Source organism: Rhineura floridana, chromosome 10 (assembly GCF_030035675.1).
Source record: "Rhineura floridana isolate rRhiFlo1 chromosome 10, rRhiFlo1.hap2, whole genome shotgun sequence".
Lineage (NCBI taxonomy): Eukaryota > Metazoa > Chordata > Lepidosauria > Squamata > Rhineuridae > Rhineura > Rhineura floridana.
The window spans coordinates 51,947,226-51,973,029 of NC_084489.1; the positions used below are offsets into that span (position 1 = coordinate 51,947,226).

A 25,804-nucleotide genomic window follows, 5' to 3' on the forward strand; every position below is an offset into this window, starting at 1 on the left:
TGACGGTGTTTCAAGACTTTTTTAAAAAAATTGCAAGCAACGAATTTCATTACGAGTCCATCTAGTAACAAACCAATCAGATTTTTCAGTTATCTCTTAAGAAAGACGGGAAAACAGAAGAGAATGTTATAATTCAAAGCAGAGCACTAGTTCCTTTGCTTTCTATAGGAGTGATTAGGCACATGCATAACAGTCCCACTGAAATCAAGAGGTTTAGACATGCTTAAGTTTGACTGGATTGTAGCTCAATATATCTGGGAAAATAAAATCATTATTTTAATTTTTTAAAAGTTCTACACTGCCACGCAAAAGATCAAAAGACCAGTCACTTTCAGTTGCTAAAGAGTTTTCTCCTTGGCTGATGTGGTGGGTCTCGGATTGCTTTTTCCTGGCTTGGTGCTGAATTTATTCCTGCTGATGTCCAGGGCGGGGGAGGGGGATGGAAATTTTATCTGCCTAGCTAGATGTAAGGTCCAAATTAAACAAATGTGAATAAAGTGAATTCTATGGCTATAATCCTGCTCGCAGTGCTCTAATTGCATTGATCACAGTGCAATTTCCATGTCAATAACCAGTGTAGATTTGCAGCAACCTCCATGAAAAAATAGAACCTCTTGTAGCTTTTTTTTTTTTAAAGAGATAAGCTTTTCTTGTAGCAGTCTTATGGTATTGATAGTAAGGGCTTTTAACCGTAACACCTGTAGGGATGTGCCCCTCTTTGCTCTTTCCCCCAAAGGAAAAACCTTAAGAGAAATCCCCTCCCTATTTATCCTCCTTCAGCTGCACGCTTTATAATTAAGCAGGCTCTGCAGCTTCCTGCTCAGAACACTTCAAAAGACCTTGCGACTCCACTTGACAATCCAGTTTTCAGTGTTTATCTCTCCTTACCTGTCTAAGGTGATTTACGGCAAACAGCAGTAAAAACTTGCATTTTCTTTTGACTGAAATGTATATTGCGGTTATATGAAAGAAGGAATTAACCACACACACACACACAAAAGGAAGATGAAGAAGAAAATATTGGGGCTTATTGCTTTTGCCTTGTTAACTTGGTCAATTTCTCCACTATATCCTCAATCCACGTGTATATAAATCCACTACCTTCTTTAGTCTTTTACATACAACTGATGAATTAAGCTCTGTCTCGCCTTAAAAGCCCCTGCCTGAAGCCTTTGTGGCGCCAGTGCATCTTGTGGATTTTTTTGCTCTTGCAGACTAACACAGTTATTCTTCTGCAATTAGGAAACTTAAAATTTATTATCATGATTATTCATTTCTATAGCATCTTTTAAGCTCACAAACCTCTTTAACAAGCCTTATTTCTTTCATCTGTATTGTCTTACTGTTATCATTCTTATAGGATTTGAGCTGCGTGTTTGCTGGACAGCATGCTACAAAATATATTTACAGCTTGCGTGATGTAATGATTTTCAGGGCCGGTGTTCTAATTTCAGTTGTGACATTTAGAACTTTCAATCATAAGACCATTCGCACAGGGGGAGAAGGAAGACATTAAAAAGTAAAAGTTCAAGGGGCAATTTCTGTAAAATCAAAATTATGCACAGTTATTTCACAACTGGAAATGAGGCAAAACTGCAAGCCTCTTGAATTCATACTAAAATGGCATAAGGCAAAATTGTACAAGAACAGAAGCAGCAGCAGCAGCTATGGTAAGATATATAGATTTTCACGTACAGAATATATTTTCTCACAATGCTTTCCAACTTCACTGTTTCATTGATGCTAAACAGGGCAACATAATTTTCTCTGTATGCTTCCTATTTTAAATTTCTCCCTGACACTGGTATGAAAATCTTATGTTTAAAGGCTTTAATTGCATGTGAAGCTTTGCAATGAAAAATCTGTGCGTTTGGGGCAAGGGTAGAAATGTATCTTGCAGTAAAGAATGAAAGGGAGGGACAGAATTTATTTATTTATTTGGAAAATTGATAGCCCATTTCTCAGTTTACAGTTTCCCCAGCACAATGCAATAAAACACACAAAGAAACCCAATTTATAAAATAATATTACACTAATAAAACAAACAATAATACAAAAGGGGGGTTTAAAAACATAGCATTTTGATTTAACCAAGTTGCATGACATATTTGATAAATATGTTCTAGATCAGAATATTTCCTATAATATTCTGGAGAGAATGTTAATTTCAAAATAAAGGCAATATGGCCACACCCTTAAAATGGCAAATTATCTACTTTCACACAAGCATCATGCTAAGATAGACTTGTACATAGGTATGTTAGTCCTATTCAGAGTAAGCCCATTGAAATTAATGAGCACAATGAACTTATTATTAATTAGACTTAGTTGGTTGTTGTAAATATGTTACAAATTTCCAAGCAACTTACAAGATATTTAAAAACATAAATATAAACATTGTAATTCATTTTTTAAAAAGCACATACAAGTCATAAAAATATACAAAATAACCTACCCACCAACCCCATAAGAGCCATAGAAAGCTTTGGTAGCACACTAAGTATAACTTAACTGAATGCATAGTCATCTGGTGTGAGAAAAAAAATTACCACAGCCAACCCACCCAAGAAGCTTTGCAAACGTCAGGGTTTCACCTTTCCTAGGACATGTGCCAACTTAGGCCTGGTCTATACATTCAAGGCAACAAGAGCAGGCTGTACCACTTCAATCTGAGGATGAGGGAAGTTATTCTTTGAATGCTCCCCAAATGTGACAAATTCCCTCCAAGTAAAAAGCTAGCACATCAGGGAGAATGGTTGCCTGCTCTCCATGTGCTGGTATTCCACTTTGTAGGGAGCTTTTAGTGGTGGCAGCGTGTTCCACAGAGGAGCATTGAAAGCTGCAATAATAAGTGGGACATTCCACTCTATTACCTCACCTTTATTTCACCTTCACAAGCACTGGTAGATTAGGCCATATTTGTAAGGGTACTAGACAACAGAGTTTGAGAAGACAAAATAGAAATGCATCAGAGCAGCATTTTTAAAACTCCATTTGAATTGGGAACCTCAAAACAGTCCAAGAAGCTTTATTAAAAGTCCAACAAGCTTCATTTCAGAACAAAAAATACCCTGTGATTAAATCTCCTCTAACATACATCCAAAAACTTAATTCAGTCCCTTTTCCATTCATAGTCCTCTTTTATGAAGTCACGCCCTTGTGCATCCTGTCACAGAAATTGGTTTGTATTGCATATTTGCTATTAAAATAAGGTAATGATCACTTCAGAGAATCTGCACTTGCCTGATGGTAATTTCTATTCTAATGATGCTTATTATTCATGCATACGTTTTTATCTCACCTTTCCTCCAAGGAGCTCAGGGCAACCTATACAGTTCTCCCATATCCTGTGAGGCTGCGAGCGTAACTGGCTCAAGGTCACCCAATGAGCTTTGCTTCTAGGTAAGGATTTAAATCCAGGTCTTCCCGTTCTAAGCACTGCACCACACTGGTCAAAGAAGGATTATCTGATACTAATTACTATAGCTCTTCATTCAAGTTGCAGGCTTGAACACGTTTGTTGGATTTCAGGGCAGTTATCTTCTAAACAAGGCCACAAACCTATGCATGCTTCCCTGGGAGTAAGTTCCATTGAATTCAGTGGACCTGTTTCCAAGTAATCAATCAGCAGGCTGTACATGTGTTTTAAGACTATAGAGGTATAGCCCAAATAGTTGCATTAAACGCTTGTTCAGAAGTAAGCTACACTACTGTGGAATTTGCTTCCACAAGAGACAGTGATGGCCACCAACTTGGATGGCTTTAAAAAAAAGGATTAGACAAAAATAAAGGAGGATAAAGCTATTAACGGCTACTAACCACCATGGCTATGTTCTGCCTCCATGGTCGGAGTCATGAGGCTTCTGAATACCATTTGCTGGAAACTGCAGGAGGGGAGAGTGCTCTTGCACTCAGGGACAAGCGCTTGCGGGCTTCCCATGGGCATCTGGTTGACCACTGTGAGAACAGGATGCTGGACTAGATGGACCACTGGCCTGATTCAGCAGGCTCTTAAGTTTTTAGCTCAATCTCAAGTAAATGCATGCAGATATAACCACCTTAAAGCCTGATCCTATGCAAATTTAGACAGAAGGAAGATCCAATGAATTCAACGGGACTTTCTCCCAGATCAATATGCAAAGGATTGCAGCTATGCAGCTAAGTCCTAAGCATGCTTAATCAGAAGTAACTCCCACCATATTTAGTGTGGTTTACTTCCTTTTAAGTGTACCTTATAGTGCAATCCTGTGCATGTCTACTCATGTCAGTCCCAGGAGAGCATGTATAAGATTGCAGCCTTCGAATGCAATCCTAACCCTCCCCCCTGGAACTGAAGGAGTTAGGACTAGTGTTAGTGCCTGTTTGCCAGCCTCCACACTGGAAAACGGTGCAACCATTGGGAGCGGTGGGTCTACCATGCTGGAGTCACAAGCTGCAGCCAGGCAGAAAGCTATTGCCAGTTCTTCTGCCAGCAAAGGACAGGGTTAGGTGCAGCCACTCTCACAGCCTCACAGCATTGCTGGGGTCCTCAGCAACAGCAGCCTGGAACTAGTGTAGCCCAAAAGGGCATATAGCCTTTCCACCTGGCCAGTGCGAGGTGGCAGGGACTTGAGATGCGGCAATGAACCCACCACTTTGCTTCTGAATTGGTCTGTTAGTTTTCTGCATGAGAAGAGTTTTGAGGGCACACTTTTATTTTTCTCTTCCCCATAAAACTTCATCATAAAACTCGAAGGGACCCAGGAGGTCATCCAGCCCAACCCCCAGCTGAATGCAGGCTCTGCAATGCAGGATGCAACTACACCATCCCTGACAGATGGCCATCCAACCTCTGCATACGTGCTTGCAACAAAGAAGAATCCAACATCTGCCTGTTGCACTGTCTAACAGCCCTTACTGTCAGGAAATGTCTCCTAACTTTTAGCAAAAAACTACTTCCCTGCAATGTCCACCCAACAAAGGCATGTGGGATCACCACTAACCTATTACCTTCAAAGAGGGAAGACATTCACAAAAGGAAAAAATAACAAAGAGATCCTCAGAGAAGCCTCACAGAGGGATACCCCTGTGACTTATGCACCCCTTTCTGGTAATGTGAGAATGCGGAGCTTGTGCAGCTCCTTTGCAGCGAGTGACACCAGTTTCAGATGCGTGTAAAACTTGCAAAATCTGTCCCGTGGCAGGAGGGGAGATACTATAAATCAGCATTTCCCACTTGTGGGTCGTGAAGCAAGTGGGTTGCAGGCTGTATAAGTAAACCTAAAATTATTATTGCTTATAATCGTTAACCAGTTTGCTAAATACCTCTCACAACTTTTTGTTTTGTTGGCATATCATAATACTGTGTTGACAATCAATCAATGGGTCACCATACCAGATAAATTTGAACTTGTGGGCTGCCATACCCAAACTGGTAACCTTTAAATTCTTCATGGGATAAGGAGAAGAAAGGGGTAGCAGAAGTGCAAAGCTTGCAGGTGAACAAATCAGCCCCACACATCCACTCTTTTGAAAATGTGAACCAACTCTTGACATCTCTGCATAAGAGAAGGAGGGCACATGTACCAGGAGCAAGTCTAATCTGGGGCCGTGGGCAGGAGGGATCAACTCCACAGTTGATTCGTTACCTCAGGGCCTATGCATGGTGGTGCCAGTAATAATGAAGATAAAGGCAATAAAAATAAGAACAAGCGACAGCCCCAGAAGAACATTTGGGGGGTGGGGGCAGACACCAGAAAGAAATGTGGGGAAGGGGCAACATATACTCCTAGGTGGGTGAAACATACTAGGTGGGGGGGTAAGCTCTTGTTTGGGGGGGGCACTTACCCCTCCTTTAACACCGCCCTGATAACAACGGCAATAGCTTTACCAAAAGCAAATTAAAAGATTGTCTCATGTTTGGCTTATCCCAAAGGTGTTTCTTTTACAGGAACTCTCTGGTAGATTTCATATTCTCCTAGAGTGACCACTGAGAAGGCGTATGAGTGACGGGCGGAGTGGTGCTTGGGTATCACATCCAGGGTAGTCAAGGTGCCCTCTTGATGCCGTGGACCACAGCTCCCATCTTCCCTGGCCATTGGCCATGTTGGCTGGGGCTGATGAGAGCTGCAATCCAAAGCATTTGGAGGGCACCACGTTGGCTTCCTCTGTGAGGATCAAGAGACCAGTGAATGATCCTGCTTGGGGGGAGGGGATACTGCTGGGTCATGATTTGTCCCTTGAGGCATATATAGGGGGAGAGGGAGAGGGGCAGATTTGGTAGCCAGAGATCCTTGGAAAGGGACAAGGCCCAGTCTGAAATTAACCAACATCAGAGGAGGGAGGGCTGATTTAGGGATGGAAGCCTGGATCTGAGGCAGGCCGTTTCTCCTCCTCCCCTCCCTCCCACTTTGCAAAGCAGAGCTTTTAAACACACACACACACAAGCTAGCTCCCAGGCCCCGATCCTTCCTTCCCCACCACCCGCGCCCGCCTCACCTCGGTGTCATTATTCAGATTCCAGAGATCCAAGCGGCCCATCCCATCCACGCAGGCAAAGAGCGCGGGATGCACGGGTGACCACATGACATCGTAGACATAGTCGGCATTGTCTTCAAAGGAGTAGAGCGGCTTGTTGTGCTGGAAGGAAGAGAAGAGAGAGAGAGAGAGAGAGAGAGAGAGAGAGAGAGGCAGAGGGGAAGCATGAAGACTTCGTGGCGCTACTGCTGCCTCGGGCTGTCTGGCGAGTCTAATTAAAAACTTTGCACATTCAACCAAGTGTCATAAAACTTCCCCCAGATGAAAAGTGCCGGGACGGAGAAGGTGGGGCTGCTGCTGCGCTCTGAGGGGGGGCACTGTCCAGTGGGTAGGATTGCGCGCAGCGTGAGGGGGGAGAGGAAAAGGGTGCTCGTGCAAATGTAGATGGGAGGTGCGTGGAAGAAAAAGGGAGGATTTGGATGGGGGGAAAGAGGGCATGGCACAAGACACTCCGCACAGGTAAAGGGAGCTGCAGCCCATTAAGCTTCCCAAGGAAAGAGGGAAGGGGAAGGAGGTGTTGCCTGCTGCTCTCGCGAAGGAATCGAGTTTGCGGGCTGCCCGGATAAGGGATCAGGAGATTCCCAAGGAGCGAGCGATTTGCAAGGGAAGTCGAAGACTGCCACCTAGCGGCACTGGCCAGGATGCAGCAGGCGCTTGCCCACAGGCTCTTCTGCCGCTGAAGCAGAAGGATATTCACTAATAGGCAAAAAACCTTGTGGTTTAAGAATGTACCTATAGCCCACAGATATTTCTTCCAAACTTTAAAAACCAGGGAAATTGGGCAGCTATAGTGAATGCACCAGGGGAGCAGGAGACCTGAACTCCTCTCTGAGATATTGTACTGCCCTACAAAGTTGTCAAAATGCAAACACCATTTGGGTTGGTCTTTCACAGTCCAATCCACTTGCTGTGTAGCTTGGAAGAATTTGGTAACATGTGCCTCTGAGCATATGGTGAGTGGTGACAACACCTGCCATCTCCAAATATGGAGAATTATATTTTTGTATGTTTGTTGGTGTTCTTCTTTCTTTGCTTCTTTCCTGTGTTACTAATGTTTCTACAGAGAATCTAAACTAGAAAATTTTATTTCCCTCATTATTCATCCTAGAAATCTGTGTCAAATTTATTTTTATTAATTTCAAAGCCTTTTTATTGGTTAATGTCATATGATGGTGAAGATAGCCTTTTTTGTTTCAAACTGGAGGTTATGGTCTATTTCTATTTTGGGTGCATTAACAGTTGGACCTGAAACTGCAGTTTAATGTAAAATCAGACTGATTCCAATATGCTGCTACTTTAGCAATGGCTCTAGTTGTTGGAAAAAAGAGGATGCATGTTTTCAGCCTGCTATGTTTAAACCACTTTATTTAAGGCAAGGTGTTCACAATCAATTAAAAACATAGGGCACACCTAGAATTTTGCTAGAATATATTTCACCTCCCACTGTTTTATCTTGTGCAAATTGAGACACTTCTGAGGTCCACTGGAGATTATTTTGCAGACGTCAGTGCCATTATTCCACAATTATGTTTGGAGTTTTTTTAGTATAAATTTTGCAAAGTGTTGCTGTACTTCACATATTCATAGAAACAAAAGCAAAAGAAAATGATTTCCTATAGAAAACTTCACTAAAATTGCAAAGTAAATCAGACATATTTAAAGTGACCATCTGAACTATATCAACTGTCTTAATAATGTTGCTTCCTCCCGGCTAAAACAAGATCAGCACAGGACATATCTTCTATTATTTGGGCTGATTACAGGTGTTGCCACCACTCACCATATGCTCAGAGGCACATGTTACCAAATTCTTCCAAGCTACACAGCAAGTGGATTGGACTGTGAAAGACCAACCCAAATGGTGTTTGCATTTTGACAACTTTGTAGGGCAGTACAATATCTCAGAGAGGAGTTCAGGTCTCCTGCTCCCCTGGTGCATTCACTATAGCTGCCCAATTTCCCTGGTTTTTAAAGTTTGGAAGAAATATCTGTGGGCTATAGGTACATTCTTAAACCGCAAGGTTTTTTGCCTATTAGTGAATTTCCCTGCTTTTTAATCCGGGAGGTAAGAAATGGGATCCTGTGCAAGTTTGCTGAGAATGGATTGATCATTTGCATGCTTATTGAGTGAAGTGGGATTTACACACACACACCAGGCAATCATGCTTAGGATAGGTGAAACTGACCGCAGGGGATGGGGAAGGGAGGAGAGGGAGGCGGGAGGGGTGGAAAGGCAGAGGGGAGGACTGGGAGGGGAGCAGGCAGGAGGAGGAGGGGGGAAGAAGGACAGATGTGGTCGTTTGCATGTTTATTGATTATTGAGTTCAGTGGGATTTACTCCCGTGCAGTCATGCTTAGGATAGGTAAAACTGACTGGGGGGGAGGGACGGAGGGCTGGAGTGGGCAGGGAAGCGGAAGAAGGAAGAGGGGAGGAGAAAGGGAGAGGAAAGGGGAAGGAGGGAAAAGGCAGGTCTGATCATTTGTATGATTATTGAGTTGAATCGGATATACTCCTATGCAATCATGATTAGGATAGGTAAAACTGACCAGGCTGGGCCTGCCAACCAAGACGTCTTCTGTATCTTTCACAGTTGGGCAGGGGGAAGGGACAATTCTACCTTGTGGTTTTTCCCATTACATTGTTGCAAGAACACCAGCACTTGGCTGACTTTCTCTTCTCCTAAAGATACAGGATCAGTCTCAGGCCCTGAACCTGGCAACCCTACCTCCCACCCAAATTTAAAACAAAGCTGTCCCTGGCCACATCAACACCAGGCCTCTATTACACTTTGGACAATCATTATTTATTTATCTATTTATTTAGTGTATTTATATACCGCCCCATAGCCGAAGCTCTCTGGGCGGTTTACAATAAATAAAAACATTAAAAACAAATATACAAATTTAAAAACACATCTTTTAAAAACAATTTAAAACAATTTATCATGGCTTCTCTCAAAGCCATGGCTCAAAGCCAATCATGGCTTCTCTCAAAGAATCCTGGGAAGTGTAGTTAGTGAAGGGTGCTGAGAGTTGCTAGGAGACGCCCTGTTTCTCTCACAGACCTTCAGTCAGAGTGGCTGACTGTTAAACCATTCTCTCAGGGGAATAGGAGTCTCCTCTCAGCACGCTTCACAAACTACACTTCCCAGGAGTCTTTGAGGGAAGCCATGACTGTCTCAAGTGAAATCAAGTCTGGTGTGGGTGCGGCCCTCTTATTAGCCAAGTCCAGCAGCTATGAGGCTTTTAGAACACTGACAGTTGGTCCTTACTGAGCATGCTCCGCGCTATGATTGGGTCCCAGCCAAAATTTATTAAATTAATTAAAAATCAGCCAGGCATTTTTTAAACCTTTAAACTGCAGCAGATGAAGGTCAGAGTATGGGGCAACGTCAGTATTAGGATTACAGGTACTCTGTGAACATGGCTGATTTTTAATGAATGACAACAGATTATAACTCTCAGAGAAAAAAGTCCAAAAGGGCTCTGAGGTTTTTCTCTCTCTTTTTACACTTTGAACTGTCTATTCTCTCTGACTGTTTTGTGTATCGCCATGAAAATTGACAGGGTTGTTAAGCAAGCGTTTCTGAGTTCAGGACTATATGTAAGGTTTTGTTTTGAAATGAGCTTATGGGAAGCATCAGAATGGCATGGGAGGTATTTTCCATTTAACATTGCGGAATGCGAAAAATCCCCGCTGACTATAGTATACAGCCACTCTTGTGGTTGTATAATATGAATACAGGCTACAAAAGGGCGGAAGGGATTTGGTTAATTGTACTCTACTGTGTTTTTAACGGAGTTATTATCCGCTGTTGTTATCTTATTTGTTAATTTAATGGCTTATGTTTTGAATATTGTTTATTGCTTTCTTTTATGGATCAATATTTGTTGTATGCTGTAATCTGCTTTATGAGCACTTTCACCCTGAAAAGCAGACTAGAAATCGATTAAATATACGTTTATATATTTGGAAAAAAAATTGTTTATCTTTTCACTGTGCATCTGAACACTCTTAAGAGATCATAACCAAATTTCACATGATGGTTCCTGAGACCAAGGAGCATGTTTTTCTTTATGTTTGAATACAGCTGGATGCCATTTTGAATCAAGATGGTGGACTGAACCTTTCAAACTGATTTTAACTCGATTACAAAACTGCAATGGGTTTTTTGTTGTTTGTTTCTTAGAATTCCCAAGGAAGACTGGTATGAGGCTGTTATATTAAATAAGAGAATAGAGTTGTAGGTAAAACTAGTCCCAATCCAAAATTCAGAGGTTACTTATGGCCATGTCTGCGCACAGGAATAAACAGTTGTGAATTGGTACAACTAACCAGTAATATTGTTTTCTTTTATGGGCTCCTGCCGGGAGGAAGGGCAGGATATAAATCAAATAATAAATAAATGTTTCTTTTTCAGTTTTCTCTTCAAGAGTGGAATGCTCGTGGCCACCTTGGCTCTTTCCTTCTATTGAAAAACTGCACCTTGCAAAGTTACAGGAAGAAGTCCCACATCTGCAAACGGGTGTAGTCATCCAGGGACTCGGGGTCTTAGACCCTTTACTTTTTTGGGAGCAGGGTCCCTACGTCTCCAGTATACTACAAGATAATCAGCATGAAGAGGAAGCATATTAGCCACTGAGAAGAACCTTCTAACATGGTTCCTTCTCCTTTCCTGCTGATTGGAACCAATCAGAGTTAAATGAGGTGAGTCAGCCACTGAGAAGACTCTTCTCAGTAGCTAATACTCTGTTCTTTCATGCTGATTGGCTCCTAGAGATGTCTGTTGTTGTGGAAGAATGCATTAACAAGGATTCCATTCTCAACTCAGCAGCAAAACAAAACAAAAGGATAGGAGCAGTGTGGTTGTGACTATCATGAAGTGACCCTGCACTTCTAAATTTGCCACTACATTGCTGTCTGCAAAATGTATTTTTAATTAGGTAATTTATATACCACTCCATATTTCAAAGAAATCTCTGAGCAGTTTACAACATCCTAAAAATACCACAAATACAATTTTAAAATCCACATTTTAAAGCAGCACAAAATAATTAGCTAAGACATCCTCTTAAAACATCAATCTAGACTAAACAACTAACATGTGGGGACTGTAATTGCTGCTATTTGGAGATCCAAAATACAGAAATGCAACACAATCAATCCCGCCCACCAGGTATGAAACGTATTCTTAGGAAGCAGAAGGACTTGCTGCTGTCTCACCAACTTAAGTTCACACTTAAAGGTGGAGCAATATTAAACATTCCCCTCCCCTGGAGCTCCCTGCTTTCACCAGCTCTCGCCCACAATCACTCCTACCGCCTGGCAAAATATCATGCCTAAGCAACTCCCGTGGCCAATTCCCACATGATATTTTCAGATGCGCTCATCTGCACGAGGCTCTTTGAAAAAAGAAGAGCTTTGTTGTTCTGATGCTTCTGTTAGAAAGTATGTATGAAGAAACTGGCTTCTGAATAGGCGCACCAGGATATTTCCTTCTGGAAGCATACCTTGCAAGGCCACATCTACACCATACATTGACAGCACATTTATAGCACTTTAACAGTCATGGCTCCCCCCCCCGAATCCTGGGAACTGTAGTTTACCCCACACAGAGTTACAATTCCCAGCACCCTCAACAAACTACATTTCCCAGGATTCTTTGGGGGGAAGCCATGAGCTTTAAATGTATGGTGTTGACGTGTAAGCCAGCCACCCATCTACGTCGTGATAATGTATCTCAAGATGGAAAAACCTCTACCAGCACAGCTATTTCTTCTCTGCAGAACACACACATCCTTTCTTATATTCATTAGAATTTAGCTATCAGATGGCATGCAGTATCGTTCCTTGCTAAACTGCATTCTCCAGCTCATCATGTTACTTCTGCTCATTTATTTTTGCTCTCACCAGGGTTTCTCTTCCCTTTTTCTTCAGGACAAGGTGATGTATAGTTTCTAGATATTCTGAAAGCCAGTTTTCTCTCTGTCTATCCCCACCCCCAGTGTTTCAAGACTTTAGTTTAAGAAAGGAGGTGGCAAGGTTCAGAGAGCACAGCTGCTACGAGCGTGATGCTGTTGCTTGACTTTTAAGTGCCTACGCGTCATTTCATTTCACAACAGACTGGAAGTTAGAGGCAAGTTTTTAAAGTACACCAGAATCGTAACATGTAATTGGGTGTCATGAATTATTCATTGCATCTGGCTCGTCTTAAGTCTATTTCTGAATAATGGCTTTGCTAATCCCAGATCAATTAATGTGAAATGAAATTTAAATGATAATGAAAACCCCAGAGAGAAAAGAAATTAAATATTCTCATCGTTTGTGACAGAAATCTAAACAATGGGGTTTTTACATGTGTGTATGTATATTTGTATATAATTGAAATTAGTATGTACTATATATAGATATACACAGCAGACACACATATATCTTATTTATACACACAGAGAGACAGACACACAGCAGTCTGAATTAACTGGTTTGGGGTTTACTATCTCTTTACAAGAGAAAGATCATGCACACAGAACTAAAAAAAACCCGTGACTACAACTTTAATTTATTTGTAAAGTGTGGCCAGTCTTCCAGTAGTTCTTGACTGCATTCATATAACAGCATTAGGTACCCTTAGGAAATATGCAGGAAAGGCCATCGCTCGGTAGTGGAGTGTCTGCTTTACATGCAGAAGGCCCCAGGTTCAATCACCAGGTATGGCTGGGAAATGACACTATCAGGAATCCTGGGGAGCTTCTGCCAGTCAGTGTAGACAATACTACACTAGATGGACCAATGGTCTGACTCAGTCTAAGGCAGCTTCCTGTGCTCCAGGATGGTATTTTGTTCTGTATTTTGGTGGGCATACAACCATGTGGAGATCCAGTCACTGGAATATTCACAGATGGGACTGGGATTAACTTGACCACTCTCCTGCTTCCCTGATTGGCTATGAGCATGTGGTACAATTCTCCTTGCTACACTGGCAGATGATATGGACAACCAGGTCTTTGTGTGGCTATCTGCCCAATGTGATAAGTTTCTTGCATGGTAAATGGCCAACTACATTCACTGACTATATAAAGGAGTGCTTTGCTCACTTTGTCCCCAGCAAAAGAATCAATTTCAGAGAAGTCATCTGAGGATATCCTCCAAGGCAACTGTCCCATGATCTACTTTCGACAGGTGAAACAGGTCTTCCCTCAGTCTAGTGGGCAGGGACACCCTGGTTAATAGGCAATAGAAACACTAGGGGAGGAAGAACAGAGTGTGGAACTCCTTCCCAAATGATCTCCGCCATGCCCCTTCTATGATGAGTTTCCGCCGGGCCTTGAAGACCTGGCTCTTCAGGCAGGCTTTTGGGGTGGGCTAGATTTTATCCTCATTGTTTTTAGATTTTTAATGTCTAGGTATTGTATGCCTATTTTGTACGTCGCCCAGAGTGGCTGGACAGCCAGCCAGATGGGCGACTAATAAATTATTTATATAAAATAATGATTCTTGTGGGCCACCCTTTCCAAGGACCCCCTTGCCTGACATTAAAAAAAGAAAAGCAGAATGGGGGGGGGACTTCTCAGCACGCTCCACTTGCATTGCTGGTCTTTCAACGTCCTTTTCTCTCCCACACTCGGGAACAGGCTGGGGTTCATCAGATGATGCTTAGGCAATATCAAAAAGAATATTGTAGAGCTGGGAAAAGGTTCAGAAAAAGGTAACCAAAATGATTAAGGGCCTTGAGCAACTCCCCTCTGAGGAAAGGTGACAACATTTGGAACTTTAGAGAAAAAGCGAGTAAGAGGAGACATGGTAGAATGGTATGCATGGCATGGAGCAAGTGATAAGAAAAGCTTTTCTCCCTCTCTCATAACACTAGAAATCGCGGACATCCAGTGAAGCTGAATGTTGGAAGATTGATAGATGAAAGGAAGCACTTCTTCACACAGCGCACAGTTCTATGGAATTTGCTTTCATGAGATATTATAATGGCCACCAACTCGGATTGCTTTAGTAGAGGATTAGAGAAATTCATGGAGGATAAGACACATAATGAGAAGACATGATTCACTAGAAAACACAGTAGTGCTGGGAAAAACAGAAGGGAGTAGAAAAAGAGGAAGGCCAAACGAGATGGATTGATTCCATAAATGAAGCCACAGGCCTGAACTTACAAGATCTGAATAGGGTGATTCATGACAAATGCTATTGGAGGTCGCTGATTCAGAGGATCACCATAAGTCATAATCGACTTGAAGGCACATAACAACAGCAAAGGCTATCCCAGGCTAGTAGCCATGATGGTTATGTTCTACTTCAGCTGTCAGAGGCAGTATGCCAGGTTAAATCTAGTCAGACTGTGTAGCCAATGGCCAAGAACAATGGGAGCTGTAGCCCAACAACATCTAGAGGGCCTCAGGTTCCCTTTCCCTGGAAAATACCATCCTGTTAAAGTCTGCTCCCAAGATGTTTTATGCTCATGTATAGAGGCCTGACTAAAAGGCTCTCCTTTTCCTTTAAAAGACAGAGAAGAATCACACATGGACACATATATACACATACTCTAAAGGGGGCAGTTTGAGCCCCAGCTCCCATCATTCCTGGCCATTGGCTACACAGTTTGAGGCTGCTGAGGGTTACAGTTCACCAGGATCTGCAGAGCTAGAGGTTCCCCAGCTGTGGCAAAACCAATGCTTTCAGATTGAGGGCCAGTATGATCACTGATTTCTACACTGCATATGTGCAAAAAAGTTTACAGAGCTGACAGACCTTTGCCCAATGAAGGCCTGGGGAAATCACCATTGCATAATTCATATGTAACGTGTTGAGCTTGTATCACTTTCCACCAGCTCCTTGATAAACCTTATTTTGGTGGCCTGCCTGCTTTCTACCATAATGAACTGCTCTCATACAAACAGATGAAGATAAGTAATTGTACGTAGGGGTAAGGTTCCAGCTGGTTCCCGAGTCTATCTGCATGAAGGATCTTCCTTAATCCGGGAGGCGCCACACATTAAGAACCTCGCTGCTTAGAGGAAGGCATGTGGACATGTTTGCAGGTTTTAACTAGCATTTAACTGCTTAAAAAGCTACAGTGAAATCTATCAGCTTTGCTTGTTTCATAAAAGAAAAATTTCACACACTTGGAATGATGGAGGCAGGCTCTCCATGAAGGTACACCTCCAAACTGTGTTTCCAGCTCGTAAAACCATCTGATCATAGTTCTTTCATCCAGCAAAGAGCCACGTTCTTCAGATCTGCATTCCATTAGAAAACAAGCTTTTATGCTTGAAGAGTTGCTGCTAGCATTTTTAAACTCCTCTAAAGAGGAACCTTTTTCACCCAAGGAACCCCAGGAATTGTTCTATGAGATGGCTGAGGTCTCTAACAAACTGTCAGCATCCACTTGGAGAGAAGCCATGGTCATTGACCAGTTTTCACCTGGTTCCAATATACAGTTGCATATGGCACTTAAGAATATACTATTTATATCCGTTTTATACCAGTTTCCCCAAAGAATCCTGGGAATTCTTTGGTAGTTTGTTGAGGATGCTGAGAATTCTCAGATACTACTTCTTGACTCCACTCAGCCCAAACTGCAGTTCCCCAGATTTCATAGGGAAACAGAATAACTGTTAAACCAGGTTGAATCTAGTTAAACTTTACAAAATGCACTGTCTGTTTGGGGCCAAGCTGTAGCTTTCAGGTACCAGGGAGGGAGCACCTGTCTGTTAAGCTGCAGGCACCACAGGATGGTGCTGAAGGCTGATGCCAGTCTTCAAGGCACACCCTTTGGAGGTGTATCTTTTGGTTTCAGTTAAGCAAAAAAAAGTGCTCCAGCTTTCTCAACAACAGCCTTCACCAAGCTGTTGCCCTCCAGATCTTTTGGACTACAAGGTGCTGCTTGGGGCTGATGGGAGTTGTAGGCCAAAACAACTGGAGGGCAACTGGTTGACAAAGGCTATTCTGCAATATCCAAAGATAACATCATTTTTTTCTTTATGCACAAAGCAAAGGCCCACAAGACAAAAATAAAAAATCCATAATACGGAAAAATCTTTTTTAGGCTACACTGTTGTTCCAATAAACAACAAAGTGCAGGATTCATTAAACCCATATCTGTTATTGGGGGAGATATAGCACAAATGCATGTTGGATAGGGATGGGGTTTGCTGCCCAGTTCTGATCTGCTTGTATTCTGATAGTCCGCCATTCGATCCCGACCTGCCCGTTTTTGGTTTCTGCTCGCTTTTGCACTTGCTGATTCGATCTGCTGTTTTGGTTTCTTTTGGTGGCAAAAAGAAAATGTAATTTTTAAAGTAAATGCTTATGTAAATGATCACAGTGTTCCACTTGGGTTTTTTTTCCTATTTACATATCAGTGAGAAAGATAATCACCTTTGATTCTGTCTCTTGCCTCGGGCTAACTGATGTGCTGCTTAATGATTCCCCTCCCTTTCACTGTTCTCTATTCTTGTTTTGTTTGCAGAACTTTTGATTTTTACGGTTGAAAAGTCGACCACCACCACTGCCTATTTTAATGTCTTTCTTCCTGTGAAATGTTAAGCTTTCTTAATAAAAATTAAAGTAACAAATACTTTTTATGAATAATTGAAACAGAATTTAATTTTGTGCATTATGGCAATAAGAATACGTATTTTTTCATAATGTATTTTTTTGGTGCCAGAATGCAGCTGACTACCAGTCCTAAGGAAGGAAAGTATTTCTTCCAAAGAATGGACATAACTCAAGCCAAGGAAGTAAGGGAGCAAGTAGAGTTACAAACAGTAAAACAATTTTTGTACTTTTTGTACTTCAGTACAAATAAGCATCATCATACTCCTTCTGGCAGCAGCACTCATATATACATAACTTAGAAGAGAAAGCCAAAGCCAAACAAATTTACTTGCTGAGTACTAGTAGTAGCTGAGTGCTGTGCTGTGTGTGGTATCTGTGAAGTTAATGGATGTTAATGGCGATTGTTATCACACCTACACACTGTTACGAATGCATCAACTTAGAGGAAATTACGAAGATAATTACGTAAAATTGGGCAAAAAGTTTACAGCTGCGGCCCGCCACAAGAAATCAATGTCGGTCCGAAAAGACAGGGGACTGTCGTATTCAGGTGAAATCTGTTACTAAGTCCGATTTAGTAGATAGTCTCCCCCCTCCCTAATGTTGCATCATATAGCTTTGCTCATAGCAGTAACAGAATTGTTTTTTGCTTTTAAATTATATAGCAGTTTCACTATTATATAGCATGCATTGAAAGTTATATTTGGAAAAATCCTAGTCATGGGTGGAAAGTTTTAAATCATGCTCTGGGAATTATAATTTGTTAAGGGTGCTGAGAGAAAACCCCTCACAAAGCTACAATTCCCAGCACCCAAAACAAACTACAGTTCCCAGCAGGGCCGGTTCTAAAGGGCGGCCAGGTTGGGCACTGGCCTGAGGGTCTCGGAGCTACAGGAGCCCCTGAGGGGCCCTCCACTCCCCTTCCGTGATCCGTGCCCCCCACGCCCCCCACTTACCTATCAGCTGCTGCCACCATCTTAGTTGATGACCGAGATGTGTGCGTGTAGCACACACGTGTGCCATCAACAAAGATGGTGGCAGAGGCTTCATTCCCCTTAGGGAAACCGTGACCGCTATCTTCATTAAGGGCAATGGTAAAGGCTAGACAGGTAGGGGGGCCGTGGGGGATGCACGGGGGCCCCGCATGCGTACATGCATGCATGCGCACACCTACCCACCCACCGGGGGGCCAGGGCAAGCTGATGCCCAAGGTCCCCCGCATGCCTGGAGCTGGCCCTGGTTCCCAGTATACTTTGGGGGAAACCATGGCTGTTAAAGTGGTAAGAGTGCTTTAAATGTATGGTATGTATGTGTCCCTGGGGTTTTTTCACAATGCTTAGGAACACTTTATTCTCCCCTCACTATTCATCTCTTTGCTTAACATCCATACCGAAGAAGGCATCTAGGTAACTCAAAAGCTTGCTCACTATTTTGTGACAATTTAGTTGGGCCTCATAAAGACACCACACTATTGTTGCTTTTGGATCCCCCCTCAAACACACACACTCTCACACACAAAACCAGACCAATTTTTGTAGAAGGTGAATATCTTCCTTTGTGAGATGTACTCTACCTAAGAAAACCTCGCAATGATTAGAAGTTCATTTCCATTATATACAAAAGGTTTCTTCGTATTGTGTTTTATTCCTCTTTTTGGTGGGCTTGAATTTGTATTGGGTCACAATTTGCAAAGTGAGTGCCATTGCATTGATAAATCACTCCTGCTGCAGAGCTGCGACAAAATGCTGGCTGCTTTGCTTAATTGATTTCTATGCCAAGGATTTTAGAAATGCACTGCACTTTTGCATAAACATGTGGAAAGTATTACAAGAGGGGACTAGAGGAAGGCAAGAGGGAAGGGTTCCAAGAGCAGACTAAATCTGGAGATAACATGATGATTAGGCTTTGTGGCTTCCTTTAAAGTCAGGGCATCATAGCTGAGTTCATAGGAAGGAACCAATGAAAAAGAACTCATACTAGCTCAAGAGATTTACAATGCAATTCTATGCATATTGCTCAGAAGTAAGCCCCACTGTCTGGGGAGTTGCTAGGTACTTAAAACACGTGGTGCACAGGCCCATTAGACAAATTTGCATAAAATTGGCATCTGCTAATTTATATGTGTTACGTGTATATTCAAACTCAGGCCAAATTTGGGAGAGGGGGGACATACTCTGACTCTTGCTGGCAGGGCTTCCTCTGAGCTATGGGTGCCAACAGTCTTTTCTGAGCCCAATGCAATGTATATGGATTGGGTTCTCCATACCATCCACAGTTTATCAAGAAGAACTGCTTCTTATGTACTATTAAAAATAAGACAAGTATTACTGAAATTTCTCTCTCTCTTTCTCCCTCACACACACACACACACACACACACCTCTCCTTCCCCGCCCTACGCAACTACTGCATAAACTTTCAAGCCCCCCATTATCGGTCAATATCATCCACAAGTTATATGCAGCACACTAGGGGTGGAAGGACCTGTCAATTTCAGTTCTTTCAGTTTATTTATTTATTATTATTTTATTTTGTTCAATTTTTATACCGCCCAAAGCCCGAAGGCTCTCTGGGCGGTGCACAGCATAAAATTATTACAACTATAAAGTACAATAAAATCACAATAAAAACATCAAAACATACATTTCAAACATTCAACATCCTAAAGCATTATTGGCTTTATGAATGCTTTTGAGTCATCGTGTCTTAAAATACTTAAAAGTGTCACAATAAAAATAAGTGTCCAAGCAGAGCTTTGAATATGTTTGCACTTAAATCATACTTTAGTTTTTTTATTTTCCCAATCAAATATTTCTAGTTCAAATACTTTTAGCAACTTAGGGGGGGAAATTCGCAATGGGTGGTTTTCTTCAGCATGTAAAATTCATAGCATATCAACATGGTTTTGTTGTACCTCTATTGCCAGAGGCAGTAAACCTTCGAATTCCAGTTGCCAGGGAACACAAGTGGCGAGAGCGAAGTAGCAACACACTGGTGAATCCCCACCTGACATCCCTTAGACCAGTTTACTCAAAGGATGACCCTACCTCCTATGTGCCCTACTGAGCACTTCAGTCTGAAGAATTGGCACTTCTGCAAGTGCTGTATAAAGTTTGTGAGAAATCCATTTTTTAGCATGGCAGCACTCTGGAATTTCCTGGGTATTGATATTAGGCAGGCAAGGCTACCCAGACATGTAATTTTATTACATATATTTGTTTTTTAAACTCTTGATTTTAGATTTTGTCTGTATTTTGATAATTTCATTATGTCTGGTTGTTTTTGAAGTCTGTTGATTTTCTTGAGATTTTATATTATTTTCTATAAATTGCTTAGAGGGTTGTGTTGCTGGTTTTTTGATTAAGTGGTATATAAATCTTGTTAGTTAAATAAATAAATAAATAAATAAATAAATACATAATAGACTCCATCTCCAGCAGCTACTGAGAGCCTGAATGAGTCCTGATCACCTCACACATGGGAAAATATTTCACCGAGGGTTTCTCATTTTTCTGATCTTAAATTCAGTTCTCCACATTTCTGCAGCAATTTACAATTTTTTAAAAAATCCTCATGAAAATTCTCCAGCATTTTAGTGAGATTTTCTCCTACTAAACACATTTTTGTACTGTATGCTGTTTTGACTAATGGACGCATTTTGCAAGCAATTTCTTCTGATATAACAGATGTTTGTATGTTTTTTTCACTAATATATTCATATTTATGCACACTTTCCCCTAATATATGCATTTTTGCAAACACTGCATCACAAAATTTGAATAAGTGCAAATTTCAAAGGATGGCTGCATTTCGGTTCTCATTATGTCTCGGAAAGTGGGAATTTGATAAATTCAGCCTTAAAGACAAATTAAATATAATTTTTCCTCCATCCCTACAGCATACCACAGACCAACGCTACCTGTGCTGCAACTGGAAAGCATATAAGTGCTCAATGTGCAGAGCAGATAACTCAAGAAAGTTAGTCAACACACAAATTATGTGCATTATTATCATCACCAAAGAATTAAGCATGTAGAAGGCTTTCCAGAAACCGTCTGCCTACTTTAGAGATGGGAACATAACATTTAAGCTTGAGAGATGAGAGATATAAACCTGACTTGGGCTGTGACCCCTCAGCAGCCTCATTCTGTGTGTGTGTGTGTGCGTGTGCATGCATGCGTGTGTGAAGTGTCAATGGCTCCGGTGAGAGGTGTGGCTGCTTCAACCTCATAGGGTGTGGGTGACACCCAGGCAAGTGGCAGTGGCAAGGGTGTCCTTAGTTGGGGGATAAGTCATGGGGGCAGGTACCAAGCACCACTAGATCTTGGGGGAGTGAGAATCCAGGCCAAAGCTCACTTTGGAACATGTTCATCGATTTGACAGAGAAGAATACTAAGAAAGTGTAGGGGAAAGGGGGAGATACATCACATTTAAAAATTCTCCTACATTTAAAACACACACAACCCAAAAATACCCCTCTTTCCTGTGCTATTTTCTATTTGCAAACAATGAGCTAGGCTGCAACTTTTCTCCTCATCTCCTATTTTATTTTATTTTTTACTTACATGAGAAAACATTATTTACTCAAAAAGAAACCATTTAATAGGCACCCCTACCTACACTCTGAGGTGGTTCACTCCACTATACTACTTTAGGATTCTGCCACACCTTTGTGCTGCATGTATAGACCAGAGCAGTCAGACCAATGCCTTTCCATATGTATGCAGTGCTAATATGTCATGTGGCTTGACTTCTTACCGCAAAGCAATCACAGAATCATAGAATAATAGAGTTGGAAGGGGCCTATAAGGCCATCAAGTCCAATCCCCTGCTCAATGCAGGAGTCCAAAACAAAAAATTCCCAACAGAAGGCTGTCCAGCTGCATCTTGAATGCCTCCAGTGTCGGAGAGCCCACTACCTCTCTAAGTAATTGGTTCCATTGTTGTATGGCTCTAACAGTTAGGAAGTTTTTCCTGATGTCCAGTCGAAATCTGGCTTCCTGCAACTTGAGCCCATTATTCCGTGTTCTGCACTCTGGGACGATCGAGAAGAGATCCCGGCCCTCCTCTGTGTGACAACCTTTCATGTACTTGAAGAGTGCTATCATATCTCCTGTCAGTCTTCTCTTCCCTCTTCTCCAGGCTAAACATGCCCAGTTCTTTCAATCTCTCCTCATAGGGCTTTGTTTCCAGAGGGGGCCGTGAACAGTAAAGAAAGGAATTATTTATTATTATTATTATTTAAAGTCTACACTCCCTGGATGCTGTCTGCTCCTCACGGCTGCTGCAGACGACACCTCTCCCTTGCTCCAAACAAGGGAGGGGGACTTTTACTGAAGCGCCAGAGCATCTTTCAGGCACACCGAGGGCAGCCATCTGCCTATAAAACACATGGCAGATGCCAAAGGAGGCTGAGGGTAGAACTACCAGGATGAAGAGGGGATTACTATCACTGGCTCCCATCTCCTCGCACTGCCACTGCTGACGACACCCTTACTTGATGGACCTTTGCATTAAGCAAAGAAAGCAACACCTCCCTGTCTACAGGGAGCTTTTTATAAAAAGGGATATTTGGAGATATGATTTTGCCACGCACCATTTTTTCAATTAACAGAGGCTAAAGTTACAATTAGCATGTGGGGGTCATGAAATTTTTTGAGCTTAAAAAGTGGGTCCCGTACTCATAAAGGTTGGGAACCACTGGTATACATTAATGTACATTAAAAGTGTAAATGTAAGATGCACAAGAGGAGCCAGTTTGGTAGAGTGGATAGAGTGTTTGGGCTTGAACTACAAAATTCACATTTCAGTTTCAAATTCCCATTCAGCTGTGGAATTCACTGGCTGACCTGAGGTTAGTCGTTCTTTTTTAGCCTACCTCCCGGAATTGTTGTGAGGGCAAAATGGCAAATAAGTAAGAAAGTAAATAAATAGTATGCCATCCTGAGCTCCTTGAGGAAGGGCATATACATGTGGTAGAGATAAATGGTGTAAACATCACTTGTGAAAATGCCTAATACAGGGACAGAAAAGGAAAAAACACAGTGAATTCCTCAAGCAAGACACCACCTGACTTTTGGAAGCGTCAGCCTGTCAGGCAACAGAGATTTGAAGAGGTGTTAGGGGTATGGGGGGGGAGGGGTTGATGCTGACAGGTAAACTGGTGATTGAGTTAATCTCCTTAGCAGTTTAAAAAAAAAATCTGTTGAGAAGTGAGTCATACGGGCTGGTGCTGCCTTGCTTACAATGCATTAACTCTTGTCTTTCCTCGAAAAGGCTACCCCTGCAGCAAAGAAGGTAAGAAGCTAAGAAGAGACCTGCTAGATGAGGCCAAAGGTCCATCTAGTTCAGCATCCTGTTCTCACAGTGGCCAACCAGATGGCTAAGAGTGGTTCAGATCTAAAAAGAGAAGAGCCACGGCTCGTCTGCCTAGGACCTGCATGCTCTGCTGTTTTTCAGTGCTTCAGGGAAAATACTCTGCACATGATCAGAAACACTAGTCCTTTGTGTTTTGTGTATATGTGTGCATGTATTTTTGAAAGGTTCCAGCTCAGACCATAGCTCAACTGGCACCATAACCTAGGCACACAGGAAAAGTGACCTAGTATCATATCCTTGTTATCAATCTCCTTTTTTCTCCTTTTTAATTTCTATGCTACCTTTCTGTATGTGTTCCACTACTGCACAAGAAGATGGTATTAGAAGACAAGTCTAACTGAGTTGAGGGAATGGTCATGTTTGTTGAGCCTTTTGCTCCAGATGGTGGCATGTTCTGGCCTCAGTAAATGTCCTAATTTTGTGGCCTGGATGGAACTGCAAAAACATGTCAAGCTCTTGGGCTGCGTCCAGCTTTAAATATTACAAGTTATTTATTGATTATTGATTATTAAATTTATATCCCGCCCTTCCTCCCAAAGGGAGGCCAGGGAAGCAAACAAGTGATAAAACGCTAAAAGCATTTTAATAAAAACTTAAGACACAAAACATTTTTAAAAACATCTTTAAAAGCATCTTATAAACAATTACGATGCAGACTGGGATAAGGTATCTACTTAAAAAGCTTGAAAGACGAAATTCTTCCAAAAGACAACAGAGATGGCACCTGTCTAATATTTAAGGGAATTAGGTGCCACAACACTAAAGGTCCCCTTCCTATGTTGTGCAGAACAATCTCCTGATGAGACAGTATCGACAAGCACAGCAATCTCCTGGGTGAGACAATCTTTCAGTCTGTGAAGGTGTAGTACAGGGTATACTTAAGGAAAGTATGACTGTCCTGATCATCTCACAGCACAACCCAGGGGTGGGAGGGTTCTTCTTGTGGATGCTTGTAGGCAATGATTCACACCACTCTGGGTGAGAACCTGGATGAACATAAGAAGAGCCTTATGGATCAGGCTAGTGGCCTATCTAGTCCAACATTCTGCCTCACAGTGGCTAATCAGATGTCTCCAGGAAGCCCACAAGCAGGACCTGAGTACTCTCCCCACTTGTGATTGGTATTCAGAAACACACTGCCTCCAACTGTGGAGGGTTGGAGAATGAAGGTGAAAGGCATTAAGCTATTTAAAAGCCACAGTGTGAGGATCTGTTAGGGGCCTCTTCATATGAGAGAAAGGGGGGGGATGAGTGGATGGCCACAGGTAAAAAACGGGGTGGAAACTGTTGCTAAGACTAATTTGTTCGAATGTCCTGTGTTTGTGTTTTACTAAATTGGACATTTAAAATTTTTGCCCTCATTGTAGTTTTGCTTGTTTGCCTTATGACAGAATTGTTAATCTCTTGTTTACTGGGCCTGTTTATATTATTTTTGTTATTTTTGCATATTGTTTTCTCCCAGTTTATCTTTATTATTTTGTTCCCCTCTCTGGGACTGAAATATTCAACAAAGAGTGGGCTATGAATACTATAAAAATGAAGAGAGAGAGAGAGAGAAAAGAGACGAATGAGAATTCTTTGAGGGGGGTTCAGATAGGGACATGCAATCTAGGCAGAGAATCAGTGTTCTTAACAGCAGGTATTGCAAGCGCCTATTCAACTGTTTTGATCTGCAGAACTAGCAATTTTACAAGTGCCACATAATTTTCATTCTGCATTTGCGAGGAATCAATCTTTTAGTGTAGCAATGCCTATGCTTTTGGTACTCCCTGCCTATTGACATTAGGCAGACACACTTTCTATATTGTTTTAGATGCTTTCTGAAATTTTTTATTCCTCCAAACCTGGACATATAACTTAGTTACCCTTATTTTCTAGAAAAGTCTTATTGCTTTGATCTATGTTTTACGACCGTTGTTTTATATTTGCTTTTAATAATTTTGTGGATTTTAGCAATCTATCATTTTTGTGTACACTGCTTAACAAACTCTTTGATTAAATCGTTTATAAATCTTACAGCCTGATACAACAGCCATGTAACTTTTTTTTAAAAAGCCACAGTCAGGAGGAAGATTGGAAGAAATTAAACTCAACCCTACTCACTTTCACTATCAAATTGGTGGCATTTCAGCTCCTTTTAAAGGGCTGTGCAGTTTCACAGCTCTTCTGTGCCAGTTTTGTGGTATTAGAGCCCATTTCTGTTGAGCCCCAGCTCTCTCATGAGGCATGGAGGAGCCAGTAGTTCTTGAGTCTTCTCAAGACCTTGGGGAAGGGTGTGAGTTTGATGTCATGCCAGTTCCCACGGACGACGCTGCCTCTGAAGAGGACAATGTGCAGCCCCCAG

The 25,804-nt window shown here is 41.9% G+C and overlaps 1 protein-coding gene across 12 annotated transcripts in view; it reads right to left on the reverse strand.

Annotated features, from left to right (window-relative positions):
- Window positions 1–25,804, reverse strand: part of DYNC1I1 (dynein cytoplasmic 1 intermediate chain 1) — a 366,417-nt gene that overhangs the window by 28,801 nt on the left and 311,812 nt on the right. For 11 of the 12 annotated variants that reach the window (XM_061586645.1, XM_061586643.1, XM_061586641.1 and 8 more), the window contains one exon: window positions 6,478–6,618. The exons of the other annotated variant lie outside the window; for it this stretch is intronic. In XM_061586645.1, the coding sequence (XP_061442629.1) occupies window positions 6,478–6,618 (141 nt within the window). The remainder of the gene's footprint in view (window positions 1–6,477; window positions 6,619–25,804) is intronic. 12 annotated transcript variants of the gene reach the window in all.